At 42.0% G+C, this 21,547-nt stretch overlaps 1 protein-coding gene across 1 annotated transcript in view; it reads left to right on the forward strand.

Moving 5' to 3' along the window:
• Positions 1–4,066: 4,066 nt before the first annotated feature.
• The window catches only part of cat (catalase), a 48,130-nt gene continuing 30,649 nt past the window's right edge, over positions 4,067–21,547 (forward strand). Inside the window, exons 1-3 of the mRNA XM_043706238.2 lie at positions 4,067–4,221; positions 10,243–10,414; positions 16,520–16,630. Coding sequence (XP_043562173.1) covers positions 4,156–4,221; positions 10,243–10,414; positions 16,520–16,630 — 349 coding nt within the window. The 5' untranslated portion in view covers positions 4,067–4,155. The remainder of the gene's footprint in view (positions 4,222–10,242; positions 10,415–16,519; positions 16,631–21,547) is intronic.

Below are 21,547 nucleotides of genomic sequence, written 5' to 3' on the forward strand. Positions count from 1 at the left end.
TCCCAGCTTTAGTGTCATGTTAATGGTATAAAATACAACTAATTAAACATGATTTTATATCACTATGCTCATTGGAAAGTGGTTCCTTGAACAATGGTTAGGTTTGTCGAAATGTGTTGAAATGTTGCTGTTAATAAGAAGGAGAAAGCTAACTTTGATTGCATTTAAGGTGATCCATTGAAGGGGAATTCTGATGGTGATTCCAAACATTGTGAGGTATAAGATTATCATAATAAGCCAGTAATAATAAGCCAATAATACAGTAATGACATAATCACATAATCTAATGAGGTTATTTGGAGAAGTGGAGTCATACAGTTACATAGCATGAAAACAGACCCATTGGTCTCTAACTTGTCCATGCCGATCAAGTTTCCCAAACTAAACAAGTCCCATTTTCCTGCGTTTGGCCCATATCCCTCTTAAACTTATTCTGTTTGTGTACTTGTTCAAATGTCTTTTAAATGTAATTGTACCTGTATCTACCACTTTCTCTGGCAGTTCATTCCATAAATGCACCATCGCATTCTGTGTGAAAACATTGCCTCTCAGATCCATTTTAAATCTTTCCCTGCTCACCATAAACTTATGCCCTCTAGTTTTGAACTAGTCTAGGGAAAATACCTATAATATTCAGCTTATCTATGCTCCTCATGATTTTATAAACCTCTATAAGGTCACCCCTCAACCTGCTGCAGTCCAAGGAAAAAGTCCTGGCCTATCTAGCCTCTCCTCATAACTCAAGACTTTGAGTTGTAGTAGCATCATTGTAAATCTTTCTTGCACCCTTTCCAATATCTTTCCTACAGTAATGCGATTAGAGTTGTATGCAGTATGTCAAAAGTAGCCTCACCAATGTCATGTACAACAGTAACATGATGTCCCAACTCCTAAACTGAGCAATGAAAGCAAATGTGCCAAAAGACTTCTTCACCACACTGTCTACCTATGACACCACTTTCAAGGAATTATGTACATGAACCCCTGGGGTCTCTCTACTTGACAACAGTACCCAGTGCCTTTACCATTAACTGTGTAAGTCCTGTCCTGATTTGTCTTACCAAAATGCAACACTTCAAATATATCTAAATTAAACTCTATCTGCCACACCTCAGTCCAATGGCCCAAGTGATCAAGATCCCACTGCACTCTTAGGTAACCTTCTTCACGGTCCACTATACCACCAATTTTGGTGTCACCTGCAAACATACTAACCATGTTTTCTATATTCTCATCCAAACCATTCATATAAATGGCAAACAACAGTGGATCCAGCACCGATCCCTCTGGAACACTGTTGGGATCACAGGCCTCCGTCCGAAAAACAACACTTACTGACCACTACCATCCAGCCAATTTTGCATCCAATTTGTGAGCTGATTCTGGATTCCATATGATCTAACTTTACTACCAGTCCAACATGCAGAACCTTATCAAAGGTCTTGTTAAAGTTTATATCTCGGCTCTACCCTCATCTATCTTTTGGTTAGGTCCTCATAAAACTCAATCAAGTATGTGAGTCGTGATTTCCCATGCACAAAACCATGCTGATTATCAGTCCTCGCCTCTCTAAATGCATGTAAATTCTGTTTCTCAGAATTCCCTCCAACAACTTATCCCACTGACATCTGACTCACTGGTCTATGCTTCTTCTGTTTGTAGCTTTTCTTAAATAAAGGCATAACATAAGTCACCCTGTAAACTTCCGGCACCTCACCTGTGGCTGTAGGTGATACAAATATCTCTGTTAGGGTCTCTGCAATTTTTTCCCCATCTTCCCACAAAGTCCTGTTGAAATATTAGTATGAAGAGTGACTTTATAAGGCTCCACATTACCAATGAAGGCTGAAAATCATCACTGCACTGATAATGACTCATAAATCTATTTTACCCAGAGAATAGGAATTTGCTACCACAAGGAGTAGTTGAACCAATTAGAGAATAATCCTATTATAGTAACAATCAAGGGCAGCTAGACAAATATATCAGGGAGAAAGGAGTAAAGAGTCATACATCACTGAAACAGACACTTCAGTCCCACCAGTTCATGCTGAACATAATCCCAAACAAAGCTAGTCCCACCTGCCTGCTCCTGGCCTGTACCCCTCCAAACCTTTCCTAATAAATGTACTTATCTAAATGTCTTTTAAACATTGTAATTGTACCCACATCCACCACTTCCTTGGGAAGTTCACTCCACATTCGAAACACCCTCTGTGTAAAAAAGATTGCCCCTCTTGTTTTTTGTAAATCTCTCTTCTTTCACCTTAAAAGCATGCCCTCTAGTCTTGAAATTCCCCATCCGAGGGAAAAGATGCCTAACATTAACCCTATCCATACATGTCATGATTTTATAAACTTCTATAAGGTTTCATTTTAATCTCCTATGCTCCAGTGAAAGCTGTCCCAGCCTATCCAGCCCTTCTTTATCACTCAAAACTTCCATAGCTGGCAACATCCTAGTAAATCTCTTTTGAAGCATCTCTATCTTATTAATGTCAGAAGTTGCACAACACCAGGTTATATCCCAACAGGGTTTATTTGAAACCATAAGCCTGAAGACTTCACCCGACGAAAGAGCATCACCTTGAAAGTTTGTGATTTCAAACCTGGTGTCATGTGACTTCTGACTGTTCACCCCAGGGGAGGCAACAGCCTAATGATATTATCGCTGGAATGTTAATCCAGAGACCCAGTAATGTTCTGGGGAGTTGAAAGTATAATGCTGGAAATGTACAGCGGGTCAGGCAGCATCCGAGGAGCAGGAGAATCGATGTTTCAGGCAAAAGCCCTTCATCAGGAATTGCTGATGAAGGGCTTATGCCCGAAATGTCGATTCTCCGGCCCCTTGGATACTGCCTGACCTGCTGTGCTTTTCCAGCACTACACTCTCGACTCTGAGCTTCAGCATCTGCAGTCCTCACTTTCTTCAATATTCTGGGGACCCAGGTTCAAATCCTGCCACAGGAGATGGTGGAATTCAAATTCATTAAATATTTAGAATGACCATGAATCAGTCGTTGATTGTCTGGAAGAAGTTGAAACTTTATTGCTGGAACAGCACAGCAGGTCAGGCAGCATCCAGGGAACAGGAGATTCGACGTTTCGGGCACAGGCCCTTCTTCAGGACGTTTCGGGCACAGGCCCTTCTTCAGCTGAAGAAGGGCCTGTGCCCGAAACGTCGAATCTCCTGTTCCCTGGATGCTGCCTGACCTGCTGTGCTGTTCCAGCAATAAAGTTTCAACTTTGATCTCCAGCATCTGCAGACCTCACTTTCTCCTGTCTGGAAGAACCCATCTGGTTCACTAATGTCCTTTAGGGAAGGACACTGCCATCCTTACCTGGTCTGGCTACTTGTGACTCCAGACTCAAAGCAATGTGGTTGACTCTTAACTGTCCTCTGCGCGATTTGGGATCAGTGATAAGTGCTGGCCTAGCCAGTGACACCCTCATCTCGTGAATGAATAAACTTTAAAAAACCAGTCTGGCACCTCCACATCATAGCTTGATAGTAACCTTTCCTATAACTGCTGCCTCACAGCACCAGGGACCTGAGTTCGATTCCAGCCTCAGGTGACTGCGTGGAGTTTGCACATTCTCCCCGTGTCTGCGTGGGTTTCCTTCGGGTGCTCTGATTTCCTCCCACAGTCCAAAGATGTGCAGGTTAGGTGAATTGGTGTGGTAAACTGCCCATAGTGTTTAGGTTAGGTGCGTTAGTCAGGGGTCAGTGTAGAGGAAATGGGTGTTGGATGGGTTACGCTTTGGAGAGTTGGTGTTGGACTGAAGGGCCTGTTTCCATGCTGTAAGGATTACTATGGATAACTGGACACGATATATAGAATCAGAGAGGACAGAGATGACAATCACCAGCAAAGGGCATTCAGGGACAATGGGCCTGTTTGTGTTTGCAGTACATGGTCCGAGCTGTGGAGACTTTCTGTCTGTTAGGGGTGGTGGGGGGTCAATCAGCCGGTGACGCAAGGCAGGGGCGGTGTGAAGTTTGAATGACGTCTTTGTGATCCAATAAGCGGCTGGCGTGGACGGTGGGCGGGGCCGGCGGTGTGGCGGTTGGCCAGCGGCACAGGAGTGAGAGTTTTTCTCCGGGAGAGGTGAGAGTGCGGGCGGCAGCGCGAGCTCGATACTTGGACGTTCAACATGACGGACGCGAGGGACCCGGCTCGTGACCAGCTTCGCAACTGGCTCTGCACGAAGGCCGACAAGGTGAGCGCTTCCATGTTGTCCCCCCCCCCCCCCCCCGGCTGGGAGAAGTAAACCCTCGCTCACTGATGTTTCTCGAAGACCCAGCACCCTCCCTTTGAGGGGGTGGTGTCACTTTTCCATGATCTTTTAACCTTCATTTGTTATTGTTATTGTTATTGTTAACCGCTTCTTATAGCCTTAACAAGGGAGGGGGACAATGCACTTGAACTTATGACTTTTATGCCTACTTGGGTTAAAAGGCCAGCAATATCCTTCTCTCCAATTTCGCCCCCCCCCCCCTTCCCCAAACTTGTGCGTTTGCTGCAAAGTGAGCTTTCTTTTTTTTTTAACAAAATCTCCTATTCTAGATATCCTTGTGGCAGCTATAACCGGAGCAGGTCAGTCAGTGCAGTGTTTACATTCCTGCAGTAGGTCCCATTCCAGTGTCATTGTCCAAAATATCTCTGCATTTGTAGACACTGAACGGATTTCTTTTGTTTTTCTTTTTTGCAGGCCCTGCCTACGAGCCCTGCTCTGAACCGATTGGCTGTGTTGTTGTCTTACCCGACTCATCAGTTGCAACTTCTTTTAAGTTTTAAGCCCTTCGAGAGAACTAAAAGATGAACTCCATTATGAATTGGGTGTATTGGTTTTTGGGTGCCCTGAGAGGCTTCAGATTTATCCCCTGTTTGTGTTTGTTTTAATCTGTGAATTGCATCATGTTTAAGAAATGGATCCTAGAGCATGCAATTAGCCCTGCTCCAGCATTTGGCAGAACACGTTCTACCTACAGTCTGTCCTTCTGCATTATTCCCATAAATGTCTAATTTCTTGGGTGGCACGGTGGCACAGTGGTTAGCACTGTTGCCTCACAGCGCCAGAGATCCGGGTTCAATTCCCGCCTCAGGCGACTGACTGTGTGGAGTTTGCACGTTCTCCCTGTGTCTGCGTGGGTTTCCTCCGGGTGCTCCGGTTTCCTCCCACAGTCCAAAGATGTGCAGGGTCAGGTGAATTGGCCATACTAAATTACCCGTAGTGTTAGGTAAGGGGTAAATGTAGGTATGGGTGGGTTCGCTTCGGCGGGTCGGTGTGGACTTGTTGGGCCGAAGGGCCTGTTTCCTCACTGTAATGTAATCTGTAAATCTTCTTAGCTAAAACTCTGTTGACTTCTATCTTGACCATCCACAGTCTTCAGAGGTAGAGAATTCCAAGATGCACAACTCTTTCCAGCAAATTTCTCCTTGCTGTGTTCTAAATTATTAATTAATTATTGACCTATTAAAGTCATAGAGATGTACAGCATGGAAACAGACTCTTTGGTCCAACCCGTCCATGCCGACCAGATATCCCAACCCAATCTAGTCCCACCTGCCAGCACCTGGCCCATATCCCTCCAAACCCTTCCTATTCATATACCCATCCAAATGCCTCTTGAATGTTGCAATTGTACCAGCCTCTTCCACATTCTCTGGCAGCTCTTTCCATACACTCACCACCCTCTAATTGAAAAAGTTGCCTGTTAGGTCTGAGATTGTAGTACTGTGTTCTACGTTCCCCAGCCAGGGAAACTTTTTTTTGGCTTCAGTCCTGCCCAACCCCTGAAAAATGTTCTATTTCAATTAGACTGCTTCTTGTTTAATTCTTCTAAACTCTTAAGAAATGTAGGTCTACTCATTCTCTCTTTGGACAAACCACTTCTCTTCTGCAGAGCAAGTTTATCCTTTTGGTATAAGGGCCAAACTGCGCACACTATTCTGGTGATTTCATCTAAGCTCTATGTAATTGTAAGACTCTTGTTGTTTTGGTACCACAAGCCTTCTGTAACTCAAGCTAATCTACCTTTTGTCTCTTGGATGTATAAACTGAAGTGTTTGTCATTGTTCTGATCATTTATTAAATTCACTTTTAATGTTACAAAATGTGAAAATTGATGCAGGGCAAAAAGTGCCCCACACCCACATGTTGTTTTATAGAATCACCCTCCAGATAAAATTTGAAGCTGTATAATGGCTTTGATAAGATTAGCTTTGTGGCCTTGATTAGTGAGCCAATCAGGATTTTCATTGTGGAAGATATTCCTTTAAATATTCCTTTTAATATTCCTTTTTGTAGAGGTTTATAAAATCATAAAGGGCATGGATAGAGTGAATAACCAAATCTTTTTTCCTAGGATAGGGAAGTCCAAATCTAGAGAAAATGGATTTAAGGTGAGAGGGCAAAGACTTAAAAAGGACCTAACTTTTTCATGGTGCATGTATCAAGTGAGGTGGTGGAGGTGGGAACAATTACATAATTTAAAAGGCACATGGATGGATATATGAATAATAAGGGTTTAGAGGGATATGGGTCAAATGCTGGCAAATGGGATTGGATCAGATGAGTTGGACCAAATAATCTGTTTTCATGTGGAATGACTGTATGACTCTGAATATGTTTCAAGGATCACTCTTGTGTTAAAGATTAACAAAGGAGAAATCTTTGACAGTGCAAGAGTAACGCAAGATTTCTCACTATAAATAGACAGTGTACTGAGCACAGTTCACTTTCCTGATTTAATGTTTAGTGGATTTGTGTATTCTGAACTGTGGCCTGATGATACTTGTTCTTGTTTGTAGTTCAGGAGACCTGGTATGACACATTTATCCAGCAAAGTGACCCAGAGTTTGGTGACTTCTCTTCAGCCTGTCCAATAACAGGCAGCCCAAGCAATGTCTGGATCATGGAGTATACAAAATCAACTTGGTAGAGGCTGATGCTCATGAACCAGAGAAAAATATCAAGGATTATAAAAATCCAGGCATATAAATTTCCAAAAATTCTGATTTTGCTAGGTTGCTGATTCTGTTATTCAGCATTGCTTATTACCACTACCATTTAAAATGGACAATTGCAACATGTCGAGTTAGATTGGATCTGGGATAAGATGAGGGATGGGGAAATAAGCAAACCAGTTTCCTCATTTCCCCTCCCCCTCTTTCCCTCCCCCCCCCACCACCACCACCACCACCACCTTATCCGAGATCCAACCTTCTGCATCGACACAGCCCTCTTCACCTTTCCATCTTCCTTCCCACCTATCCACTCCACCCTACTCTTACCCTTCAACTTCATCTATCTATTGCATTCTTAGCCTCCTTGGACTACCCCCCTCATTCCTGATAGTTATGCTCGAAACATTGACTCTCTTGCTCGTTGATGCTGCTGACCAGGACTCCATACTTTGACAATATTTATATATTCAAGTTCTCAAATCTTTTGAAAGTGAGAGGCAAAATTGACAGATTTTAAACTTTGTAACCCTAATATAAACACAGAAGTTGTGCACAAGAAAAAAATGATTAAATTTATAGAAAGTGCTGACTAATCTGTTTATGGAAGAATAAAATCTGGGGCACTTCATAGGGCTTTTATTGAGAGTGCAGAACTATATTTGGAAGGAGAAATGTTCCCAGCAATTTTAATTTTTAAAAAGAAAATAAATTCCTAAAAATGAAAACTAAAGGGTGTAAATAAGCAGATTTACAAAAATTTGTAAGGGAGTAAGATGTTAATGTTTGTTTTTGTCTTGCACTCAACATCAACCCTCAAGTATTTGTTTATAAATCCTGTGTGAACTATCTTGTGACAATAAATAATAGGTGCAGGAGTAGGCCATTCTGCCCTTCGAGCCTGCACCACCATTCAATATGATCATGGCTGATCATCCTTAATCAGTATCTTGTTCCTGCCTTATCTCAATAACCCTTGATTCCACAATCCTTGAGAGCTCTATCCAACTCTTTCTTAAATGAATCCAGAGACTGGGCCTCCACTGCCCTCTGGGGCAGAGCTTTCCACACAGCCACCACTCTCCGGGTGAAGAAGTTTCTCCTCATCTCTGTCCTAAATGGTCTACCGGGTATTTTTAAGCTGTGTCCTCTGGTTCGGCATTCACCCATCAGCAGAAACATGTTTCCTGCCTCCAGATTGTCCAATCCTTTAATAATCTTATGTCTCAATCAGATCCCCTCTGTCTTCTAAACTCAAGGGTATACAAGCCCAGTTGCTCCAGTCTTTCAGGATAAGGTAGTCCTGCCATTCCAGGAATTGACCTCGTGAACCTACGCTGCACTCCCTCAATAGCCAGAATGTCTTTCCTCAAATTTGGAGACCAGAGTACTGCACACAGTACTCCAGGTGTGGTCTCACCAGGGCCCTGTACAGCTGCAGAAGAACCTCTGCTTCTATACTCAATCCCTCTTGTTATGAAGGCCAGCATGCTATTAGCCTTCTTCACTACCTGCTGTACCTGCATGCTTATCTTCATTGACTGGTGTACAAGAACACCCAGATCTCTTTGTACTGCCCCATTACCTAAATGGAATCAATTTAGGTAGTAATCTGCTTTCCTGTTCTTGCCACCAAAGTGGATAACCATACATTTATCCACATTAAACTGCATCTGACCGCTCACCTAACTTGTCCAGGTCACCCTGTAATCTCCTAACCTCCTCATCACATTTCACCCTGCCACCCAACTTAGTATCATCAGCAAATTTGCTAATGTTATTACTAATACCACCTTCTGTATCATTAATATATATTGTAAAAAGCTGCAGTCACAGCAATGATCCCTGCGGTACCCTACTGGTCACTGCCTGCCATTCTGAAATGGAGCCGTTTATCACTATTTGTTTCCTGTCAGCCAACCAACTTTCAATCCAAGTTAGTACTTTGCCCCCAATACCATGCGCCCTAATTTTGTTCACTAACCTCCTATGTGGGACTTTATCAAAAAGTTTCTGAAAGTCCAGGTACACTACATCTACTGGATATCCCTCATCCATCTTCGGAGTTACATCCTCAAAAAATTCCAGAAGATTAGTCAAGCATGATTTCCCCTTCATAAATCCATGCTGACTCTGACCTATCCTGTTACTACTATCCAGATGTTGTAATTTCATCCTTTATAATAGACTCCAGCATCTTTCCCACCACTGAGGTCAGACTAACTGGCATTTTCTGTTCTTTAATAAATTGTAGGAGGCAGCAGTATTTTTTGGCACACCTTTGGAGAAGTTGTACCTTTTTACTGTGATTTATGGATGGAGAAACCACTGCACATATACTTTCTTTTTGCCAGCCAGAGCCATAGGAAAACAGGCTTACGACGGTAGTCTGTGGGGGACAAAGTTTCAGAATAAAATGCATTTGGTTGGCAATAATTGACGTTTTAAAGGAAATGGGAAATAAGTTATAGTCGTACATCTACTGCATTTGGCCAGTTCTGTCTATTTGGGCTGATGTGGTGCAGTGATCGTATCCCTACTTCTGGACTGTGACACCCAGGTTCAAGTACACTTGCTCCATAAGAGTGTCTCTCATAAAAGTTCTGAACAGGTTGATAAAAATATCTATATCGTTAATGGAAGTGAATTCCGATTGGAGGAATTGGAACAAGATTTTTTTTTAATACCCTATAGTGTGGAAACAGGCCCGTCAGCCCAACTAGTCCACACTGACCCTCCGAAGAGTGACCCGCTTCCCCCTAACCATTTAACATAACCTGCACATCTTTGGACTGTGGGAGGAAACCGGAGCACCTGGAGGACATGGGGAGAATGTGCAAACTCCACACAGTCGCCAGAGGCTGGAATCAAACTTGGTCCCTGGCGCTGTGAGGCAGTAGGGCTAATCACTGAGCCACCGTGCTGCCCTATTCAATTCAAATATGTTCTGGATTTGCAGCAAGAGTTTTGGCAATATATTAAGTTGGAACATGCACAGAAACAGGTGCCAGAACTGTTGTACCTGATAATTGGAGGTTTTGAGGCTTTTCTTATTTTAGATGGAACACAACCTCCTATATCAATACAAAGTGAAAAGTTAAAATGTTTGTGCCTGGACTTCGATGTAAAATGGTGAGGTTTTTACGAATGTGGAGTGGACAGAAAAAGATGATTTCAGTTTCTGTGCTTTTCAATGTGCATTTTCAGTGGCTTAAGACAGCCGACTCCATAAATTGTCCCTTTGTGAGTTTTGTAATTTTTGTCATTTCTTTAGAATGTGGATACCTTAACTACTGGAGGTGGCCAACCTATTGGTGACAAGCTAAATGCCATTACGGCTGGGCCTCGAGGGCCAATGCTTATGCAGGACACTGTATATCTTGATGAGATGGCACACTTCGACCGGGAAAGGATCCCTGAGCGTGTTGTACATGCAAAGGGCGCAGGTCAGTTGAAACTTTGGCTAATGAATTACATTAGTCATTGGTAAAATAGATATCAGAATGTTAGGTGAGACAGTTTTAATGAGAAACCTATTGTGTTATGTTTCACAATCAATATGTCAGTGTACTTTTATGATAACTCCATCAAAGAATGTGACCTGAGGGTACAAATTAAAACTCCATCTTAACTCTAGACACTTGAAGCATGACATGCTGATGAAAGCATTATGTACTGTGTAAATGAATAGTATGATACAATGACAGGTGCATTTCCCTGAACTAGTAATGTTTAAATATAAAAGTGAGCTGCAGTAAACATTGTTAGATTTTACAAAACCATATTACCTGTAATGAGCTTTGCAGTGTTAATTAATGCATATTAAGGCAGTGTTTCTAGGACCTGGGCTGAGAGTTTAGTTTTACAATTAATGCCAGCACCAAGGCACATCACCTTAGAGAAATGGGGGTGAGCTGTGAGTGTGACCTTGGAAGTGTCGACATGGTGAAGACAAAAGAATGGCAGAACTAGCACAGTCCTGGCTCAGATCCCTGTTGCCAGGTTTCCAAGAATTTAATGTTTTGACCAATTTTATGATGTTTGAAATCTGCCTAATTTACCTGCAGCTCTTGGATATCCAAGTAATGGGGAAATTGATCATGCATTATTCAAGTGTCAGCTCTGGTAGAATATGAACTCAGTTACTTGTCCATCTAAAATGACCACCTTTAGTTGCAACGAAGAAATTTAAGAAAATACGTGGATATGTTTGATCACCATTATTGCACTATTTTCTGTCTGAATCTGTCTAGGAGCTATGGAAATAGCTTAATTAAGATGCAAAGCTTATCAACACAAGCTAAAAGGACACACCATCTTGTGGATCCAGGGTGATCAAAGCTGTCTTTGACTTGTTACACTTGCATGCTTTGGAGTGACACCAGGACCACACAACTTTGACAACAGAGGAAATATTTTCAATCCACTCTTTTAATCATCTTAACCTCCATTAAACCACCTGCCTCCAGCTGCTCACTTTTAAGATGATCACTATTTGGGACATTCCTGATAGAACTATTATCCTAAACTTAGCTTGGTGCTAATGTTTATAAAGCACTTCTGAACTCCAGACTTAATAAAGGGAAGCTTTAGACATTTCCCTTCTCGTGTTCTTTCTTGTACCCCCACATCTCCAACCCATCGTCTTAAATCAAATCACTATATATTTTCCCTTATCAAAGGGAATGGGATATATATTTGAAATTTTAATTTAGTCTGTTTTTAGACACCAGATGTAATCTCTTCTCAGTCTAAACACTTCAGAAGCTCACAGCATTCTTTCCAGAAAGGGCATGTCCTGGAATAGCTGCTGGGACTAGGGATAGGGTGGAACATCTGGGTAAAATGACCAGGGCCCAGGACACCAGCGGGTCCACCATCCTTGGTTTGAGTTGGTGGGGGGCTCACTGTCCTCTGGTGAGGGCTATCAGTTTGATCCCAAGATCCAACTGAGCTTTTTAATTGCTACAGATTTAATGCACATCATAGGAGCTGGAATTTCTGCAGCTCTTGGTATCAAACCTGTATTGCAACATCAAATTGTTAAAGGATGTATAGTGTAGTCATTTCAGTTACAGGGCTCTGAAGGGGGAATGCAGTGGCACAGTTGTAATGACAGTATTCTCGAAATTTAAAGGTTTATCAAAGTGGATCACTTCACACTTTTCCAGGTTGAACTCCATCTGCCACTTATCAGCTCAGTTCTTCATCCTGTCAATGTCCCATTGCAACTTACGTAGACAGGCAGGAGGCTGGAAGAACATAGCAAGCCTGGCAGCATCAGGAGGTGCAGACGTCGACATTTTGGGTGTAACCCTTCTTCAGGAACAGCCCTTCATACTATCTACCACTCCAATCTTCATGTTATTGGCAAACTTACTAACCTATCCTTCCACTTCCTCATCCAAGAATTTTATAAACCTCAGAGGTCCCAGAACCAATCCTTGCGGTGCAATACTGGTCATAGAGTCATAGAGATGTACAGCATGGAAACAGACCCTTCAGTCCATGACAATCAGATATCCCAACCCAATCTAGTCCCACCTGCCAGCACCTGGCCCGTATTCCTCTAATCCCTTCCTATTCATATACGCATCCAAATGCCTCTTAAATGTTGCAATTGAAACAGCCTTCACCACATCCTCTAGCAGCTCATTCCATACACGTACCACCCTCTGTGTGAAAAAAAGTTGCCCCTTAAGCCTCTTTTATATCTTTCCTCTCTCACCCTAAACCTATGCCCTCTAGTTCTGGACTCCCCGATCCCAAGGAAAAGACTTTGCCTCTTTACCCTATCCATGCCCCTCATAATTTTGTAAACCTCTATAAGGTCACCCCTCAGCCTCTGACGCTCCAGGGAAAACAGCCCTAGCCTGTTGAGCCTCTCCCTGTAGCTCAGATCCTCCAAACCTGGCAACATCCTTGTAAATCTTTTCTGAACCCTTTCAAGTTTCACAACATCTTTGCGATAGGAAGGTGACCAGAATTGCACGCAATATTCCAACAGTGGCCTAACCAATGTCCTGTACAGCTGCAACATGACCTCCCAACTCCTGTACCCAATATTCTGACCAATAAAGGAAAGCATACCAAACGCCGCCTTCACTATCCTATCTACCTGCGACTCCACTTTCAAGGAGCTGTGAACGTGCACTCCAAGGTCTCTTTGTTCAGCAACACTCCCTGGGACCTTACCATTAAGTGTATAAGTCCTGCTAAGATTTGCTTTCCCAAAACGCAGCACCTTGTATTTATCTGAATTAAACTCCATCTGCCACTTCTCAGCCCATTGGCTTATCTGGTCCAGATCCTTTTGTAATCTGAGGTAAACCCCTTCGCTGTCCACTGCACCTCCAATTTTGGTGTCATCGGCAAACTTATTAACTGTACCTCTTATGCACGCATCCAAATAATTTATGTAAATGACAAAAAGTAGAGGACCCAGCACCGTTCCTTGTGGCACTCTACTGGTCACCAGGCCTCCAGTCTGAAAAACAACCCTCCACCACCACCCTCTGGCTTCTACCTTTGAGCCAGTTCTGTGTCCAAATTCTGGATTAGTGGTGCTGGAAGAGCACAGCAGTTCAGGCAGCATGCGAGGAGCAGTAAAATCGGCATTTCGGGCAAAAGCTCTTCATCAGGAATACAGGCAGAGAGCCTGAAGGGTGGAGAGATAAGTGAGAGGAGGGTGGGGGTGGGGAGAAAGTAGCATAGAATACAATAGGTGAGTGGGGAAGGGGATGAAGGTGATAGGTCGGGGGGGGGGGGGAGGGGAGGGTGGAGTGGCGAGGTGGAAAAGAAGATAGGCAGGTAGGACAAGTTATGGGGACAGTGCTAAGCTGGAAGTTTGGAACTGGGGTGAGGTGGGGGAAGGGGAAATGAGGAAACTGTATCCAAATTGCTAGTTCTTCCTGTATTCCATTAGATCTAAGCTTGCTAATCAGTCTCCCGTGGGGAACTTGTCGAACGCCTTACTGAAGTCCATATAGATCACATCTACTGCTCTGCCCTCCTCATTCTTCTTTGTTACTTCTTCAAAAAACTCAATCAAGTTTGTGAGACGTGATTTCCCACGCGCACAGCCATGTTGACTATCAGTCCTTGCCTTTCCAAATACATGTACATCCTGTCCCTCAGGATACCCTCCAACAACTTGCCCACCACCGAGGTCAGGCTCACCGGTCTATAGTTCCCTGGCTTGTCTTTACCGCCCTTCTTAAACAGTGGCACCACATTTGCCAAGCTTCAGTCTTCCGGCATCTCATCTGTGACTATTGATGATACAAATATCTCAGCAAGAGGCCCAGTAATCACTTCTCTTGCTTCCCACAGAGTTCTCTGGTACACCTGATCAGGTCCTAGGGATCTATCTACTTTTAACTGTTTCAAGACATCGAGCACTTCCTCCTCTGTAATCTGGACATTTTGCAAGATGTCACCATCTATTTTCCTACAGTCTGTATCTTCCATATCCTTTTCCACAGTAATTACTGATGCAAAATATTCATTTAGTATCTTCCCCCATTTTCTGTGGCTCCACACAAAGGCCACCTTGCTGATCTTTGAGGGGCCCTATTCTCTCCCTAGTTACCCTTTTTTGTCCTTAATATATTTGTAAAAACCCTTTGGATTCTCCTTAATTCTATTTGCCAAAGCTATCTCATATCCCTGTTTTGCCCTCCTGATTTCCCTCTTAACTATACTACTTCATTTATACTCTTCTAAGGATTCACTTGATCTATCCTGTCTATACCTGACATATATGCTTCCTTCTTTTTCCTAACCAAACCCTCAATTTCTTTAGTCATTCAGCATTCCCTATACCTACCAGCCTTCCCTTTCGCCTTGACAGGAATATACTTGACCAAGTTTTGGGCTGAATGCTTTTTATCTACCACCTCCCTCTGTCTTCTATGGGCTAGCCAGATTTCCCTGTATCTGATGCCTGTTTACTTTGCGAATGAGTTACCCCCCCGTGGGGAACTTTCTCATATGCCTTGCTAAAATTCATGTACCCCACATCCACTGCTCTACCTTCATCATATTTTGTCACATCCTCAAAGCATTCAGTAAGAAATGTGAGGCATGAACTGCCCCTCCCAGAGCCATGCTGACTATCTCTAATGAAATTATGGGTTTCCAAGTAATCATAAATCCTGTGTCTCAGAATCCTCACCAATACACTACCCACTAGAGCCGTGAGACTGACTAGTCGAATTCCTAGGATTAGCCCTATTCCCATTCTTGAATGCCTATATGTTGCTCCCTATACCATGATCTTTTGCTTTCCTCAATATCCTTTGGCATCTATCAAATGCCTTTTGGAAATCAGTACAATACATCCACAGATTTCACATACTGTCAACACCCCTTCAAGGCTACTTTTGCCAATCTAATTTGGTTAATCTTCATGTAGATCAAAATTACCTTGGGTTCTTAGAATCATAGAGATGTACAAGATGAAAACTGACCCTTCGATCCAACTCATCCATGCTGACCAGATATCCTATATTAATCTATTTCTATTTGCCAGCACTTGGCCTATATTCCTCTAAACTCTTCCTATTCATATACCTGTCCAGATGCCTTTTTAATACTGTAACTGTACCAGCCTCCTCCCCGTCCTCTGGCAGCTCATCCCATATATTCACTAACTCTGCATGAAAAAATTGTCCCTTGGGTCTTTTTTTAAAATTTTTACACTCTCACCTTAAATCTATGCCCTCTAGTTCTGGACTCCTCCACCTCAGGGAAAAGACCTTCTCTATTTACCAACAGTGCCCCTTATGACTTTATAAACCTCCTATAAGCCTCCTCGGCGTCCGATGCTTCAGGGGAAAACAACCTCAGCCTATTCAGCCTCTCCTTATGGCTCAAATTCTCTAACCTGGCAACATCCTTGTAAACCTTTTCTGAATCCTTTCAAGTTTCAGAATATCCTTCCTACAGGAGGGAGACCAGAATTGCATGCAATATCCCAAAAATGACCTAACCGATGTCCTGTACAGCTGCAAAGTGACTTCACAACTTCTATACTCAATACTCTGACCAATAAAGGAAAGCATACCAAATACCTTGTTCATTATCCTATCCACCTGGGGCATCACTTTCAAGGAGCTTATGAACCTGCACTCCAAGGTCTTTTGATCAGCAACACTTCCAAAGACCTTACCATTAAGTGTATAAGTCCTTTGGATTGAACAATGATACACATGCCTTGACTGCATTTCCAGTTTATTCTGAACATTGTCCACTCAAGCCAAAAGCTGATGAATAAAATGCGGCCACCTTTTAGGGCAGTAATACTTATGTGCCCAAAATGAATAAATCAAAAATAAAGGCTCTTTGTGATTATACTGTTCCTTTGAGTCCTGTACGTTAATGTGATCTTGCACAGTGCTCTAGTTCATTGAACTTTGAACATTGTTGCATGTGTTACCCTTCGATATACAATGTGTACGTTCGGGTATAATTAAGGTGACTGAAGTGAAATTTGAAAATGAAACGGGCGACTGTTAGAGCTTATGACTGTCTTTTTACCTTTCTGTTAGGTGCCTTTGGCTTCTTTGAGGTGACCCATGATATTTCGAGGTACTGCAAAGCCAAATTATTTCACCCAGTTGGAAAGAGAACATCTGCATCTGTCCGCTTCTCAACAGTTGGTAAGAGTTCCTACTCTTCTTTTTTTTAAGGTTTGGGGTCAATTTTGTCTGCTTCCTTTTTTTTTGTTTTTGTTGTGCGTAAGTAATGTTTTTCCCCATATCAAAGGTATCAAATCTGTCTAGCTTCCTTTTTTGATATTAAATGGTGGATTGTAATATTATGGTTCTGGTACTTAATAAGTAATCGAGAGACCAAGATTAATAATCCCAGATCAGATCCCCCAATGAGAGTTTACAGTTTCATTTTAAAGGTTGAAGTTGGATCAATAATGAATACCACATTTTTGGTTTCTCATGAAAACCCAGCCAATTCATAAATATTCTTCTGAGAACTGCCATCCTTGCCAGATGCATATGTGAGTCATCAATGTGGTTGATTCTTAACTGCATCTTAAAGGAAACTTTTTTTTTTAAGGCTGTTAATGTACAAGTTTCAAAAACATCAGGTTAATTTGCACTGCTTTATTCAGTGTTGTGAGCCAGTGACCAATCACTTGCCTTGGCTGTAATTCAGTTTATTCTGAACATTGTCCACTCAAGCCATTCAGTTGTTCAAAAGCTGACGCATAAAATTGCTGGCACGTTTTAGGGCAGTGATGCTCATGTTCCCAAATTAATAAATCAAAAATAAAGGCACTTTCTGATTATACTGTTCCTTTGAGTCTGTAGTTTATCACTTCTTATCTTGTCTAAGTGTTGGGAACGTATTGTCTGGGAAATTTATATTATTCCATGACTTGTCACTTAGCATAGCATTGAGGGGAGTGTGAGGGAGGGGGGGGGGTGTCCATTTTTAAATTGCTAGGTATGTTAGTTACCTGGAAGAATCAAAAAGAAATTTAATACATTCCTATGGATTGGCATTTCAATCTGAGATTTTTGGTGTTGCCTGTATATTAGTACAGCAACATTTAAGATGCATTTAGACAGACACACATGAGTAGACCGGCAATAGAGGGATATGGAGCATATACAGGCAATTGGATTAGTTTAGAATGGCATTGTGGTTAGTACAGTTATGGTGGCCAACGGGCCTGTTCCTCTGTGGTACAGTTCTGACTTCTAATTCTCTGTAATCCTCTCCACAGCAGGCTATTCACAGACATGTTAAATTATACTGCACAGTTTCAATTTTAAAAGCTAAACAGCTTCACTATACTCCTTTTTACATCAGTAGATATAATTTGAAGAAATAGTCAAAACCAAAACAGTGCCTTGTTCTGCAGACTTGCTGGATATTTGGATATCTTCATCTGACTGCACATCAAGTGAACAATTTGTCTGCAAATCCACGCTGCACTTCAGAAATTAGCATCTTAATTTGTTTATCTGAAATCACAAAGCCTCCCTTGTTTCTTGTAGGCATTTTCATGTTGCCAAAAGACAGAAATTGCATATTCTAAAGTACAGCAAAATCTCAACTCTACAAACACAACAAATGGTTTCCTGAATATTTAAACAAATGTTAGCAGAAATCTACAGGCCTACAAAGTATATAGTTTAATTAAAGTCAGCACAACAAGAACAGAAATGCACATCTTGCTTTTCAAAAAAAAGCTTGACTTTTTCCTTTTAAGAAAAAGGTGAAAATATATCAACAAGAAGTGTAGGATACAATGACAAACTATGGAATAATGTAGTTGCCCACTCAGCAAAGGCCATGCCAAATAAGAAGTGATAAAGAGCCAGGTTTCTAAACTATGCTCATGGTTTCAGAGTGGCAGAGGCCTCCATTATTGACTTTGCTATCTACTAGGACTCACCTGCTGTAGGAGAAGGGCATCCTGAGTTCAGAAAATGCTGTATTTACTATCGAAGATTAACATTGTTATGTTTTGACATGGCTCATGCCACACAGATTTCAGTACAGTTTTCTTGATGTGGGCAATGGTTGATAATGAAGGCAGTGTTGTCTTGAACTAGTTTGTTAGTTTTATATTCAACCGTGGGCATTAATGTGTAATATATCTATAGCTTGTATTGGCATACCAGTACTTAGCATGAACCCAACATTAATAATTTTCTATGTGAAGAATTCCAGCAGAAGTGAACCATTACCATTACACGTGCTTTTGCCACGACTGCCTTGGAGCTTTTGCTCATCCCGGTCATCACCGAAAAGGAAAGATCCACAAGCCTAAAACCTGTAAGTGCAGAGCAGTGAGAACAATTGAAATCTGTCTTAGGAAAAAAAGCATTGGAAGCATTTGGCTTCCCCATCCAGGAGGAACCAAGATTGCTTTGATGAAGACAAATTAAAATCCAAGAGTTTCTTCCAAAGAATCAGGAAAGCAATTTACAACTTTGAAACAAACCAGGATGAGACCACTATAAAGGCAGTAGAAAGGACTTGCTTTAAATCAGGAATTCTTGTGTTCTAATAGGTCAAGAGTAGCAGATTACAAATTGACTACAGTCACCAATGATCATGCATCTACTAGAGAGATGAGCATTTCCTTGAATTTCGTCTGGAAAGCATCTGCTATCATCACTTCACTTCAATTTTCAGTTGATGTGCAGTGCACAGGTAGTTCTCCTGTAACACTATATAGTTGCTTTCCAGCGAAACCTCGCTTAATAGAAAATTGTTAAATAGAAGTAATGGGGACTGGAGAAAGCGGACGTGGGGGTAGACCAGCAAAAATCACAATCACTCAAAAATCACCCAAAGGCCTAACGTGCACACAGTATAGCACAGTCTGAATGAAAGTTTAACTCTCGTTTATTAATGAATCAAAAATAACAATAACATTGAAAAAATATTGTTAATGCAGGAGTCTCGTCGTCATCATCACTATTGTCAGGTGCAATTTTGGTTGCAGAAGTGAAATGGCTGTGGTTGATTTGTCTTCTGACTGTTTGTTTCTTTCTTGGGGGTTGGTTTAAAAAAGACATTCAGTTTTTGCTGCTTCGCCCTACTTCTGAATTGAAGAAGCTGTTCACAGGGTGCCAAATAATAATTTACTGAAGGAACTGCAACCCTGCTGTGTTCTGTGTTGTATTCATTGTCCTCTAAGAGCTGCAGCTGCCTCTCAAATTCCCTCAGGATGGAAGACAAAAGAGAAGTGCAAGGCTGTCATGGTATTACATCCTGGACTTCATCTTTTTTATCTCCAGCTTCCATTTCCCCTTATCAACAAGCTGTTGTAGATCAGTTGTAGAGAGTGGAACTCAAGCAGCTCGTCAACATCTTCAATTTTCACTTCTTCAAACCTAACCTGCTTTGCAAGGGCAACACAATGCTCTTTGATATTTGGAAGCACCTCTTTAAAGCTGCTGCCAAACTGCATGCAGCAGTCCTTACTGACATCATCGAGGAGAAAGTGAGGACTGCAGATGCTGGAGATTAGAGCTGAAAATGTGTTGCTGGAAAAGCGCAGCAGGTCAGGCAGCATCCAAGGAACAGGAGAATCGACGTTTCGGACATAAGCCCTTCTTCAGGAATGCTGAAGAAGGGCTTATGCCCGAAACGTCGATTCTCCTGTTCCTTGGATGCTGCCTGACCTGCTGCGCTTTTCCAGCAACACATTTTCAGCTCTTACTGACATCATCCCAGGCCTCTACAATAATGTCATAGCATTCTTGATGTTTAAGCTCTTCAAAAATTGAAGAACTCTGTCCTTATCCCCATCAGTAGCTGCAATCAGCCTCTTGAATGTGCATCTTAAATAATAAGCTTTAAAAACCTGATATTGCACCCTGGTCCATGGGCTGAATGAGAGAGGTTGTGTTTGGAGGTAGCAGTAGTGCTATGGTGGCTGAATGGCTTGGTGCATTATCCTGGATGAGGAGAGCCTTGAAGTCCACTTTTTTTTTGTTTGCAATATTATTTAAAAGCACCTTCCAGAACATCATCATCAGTAAGCTCAGAAACAAATTCCCCTTTAGTCAACCTGTTTTGCTTGACCTGTAGTGGATGCCTGGAGTAGACTTGGGGTAACCTTTCAAGGCTTGGAGGTTGGCCTCATTCCTGAAGAAGGGCTTATGCCCGAAACGTCAATTCTCCTCCTCGGATGCTGCCTGGCCTGCTGTGTTTTTCCAGCATCACATCTTTCAACTCTAGTCTCCAGCATCTGCAGTCCTCACTTTCTCTTTGGAGGTTGGCAGACTGGTACACCACCACAGGCTTAAGCTTTAAGTCTCCACTAACATTGGCAACCAGCAGCACAGTCAGAGAATCCTTTGCCACCTCAAAGCCTGGAGCATGTGCTTCATTGTTAGAAATGTAGGTTCTTGCTGGCATTCGCTTCTAGTATAAACCTGTCACATCCAAATTGAAGATTTGACCTAAGGTATAGCCGCCTTCATCAATTTTTTTTTTAAATAGGAGGAAATACCAGCGCAAGCCTCTCATCTGCATAGGTAGATTCACCACTTTGTTATGGAATGCATAGCATTTCCTAAAGCCAGGCACATCTGCAGGATTTTGAGTACTGTTCTTTCTATTTTCATAAATAGATATTATGTTGAGAGAGATTGTCCCAAGTCGCTTTTTTTTTGTTTGATCATCTTTCCAAATATTTAGAAACCTCTCCATCTCCTCAAGTTTCTTTGGCTGTGACCTCTTAGATTTGCTGGCACTCAGACTTGTTCCAGCTGTACAGCTTGCTTTAATCTTTTCATATTTGCCTCGCATGGTGGGTGAGGTAGACTCCCTTATTCCTGTTAAGTGAGCAGTATCCCGTTGTCTCTGTATGCCCAAAATGCTTTATAGCATCTAGCTTCTCTTCCAGTGTTATAGTCTTTCTTTAGCATTCACCATCTGGATGCTGTGTGCTAACATTCTTGACACTATGCCCCTCCATGTTTTGCAAAAAACAAATCTGAGTAGATTGTGTGATATGTAGGTACAAGAACAAATTAGAGGCAAATGGTACGTTTTAAGAGTAATGCAGTCCTGCAGGAATTATACAATAT

This window comes from Chiloscyllium plagiosum, unplaced genomic scaffold, assembly GCF_037043375.1.
Source record: "Chiloscyllium plagiosum isolate Xiang-an unplaced genomic scaffold, Cpla_swu_hap1 HiC_scaffold_18, whole genome shotgun sequence".
Lineage (NCBI taxonomy): Eukaryota > Metazoa > Chordata > Chondrichthyes > Orectolobiformes > Hemiscylliidae > Chiloscyllium > Chiloscyllium plagiosum.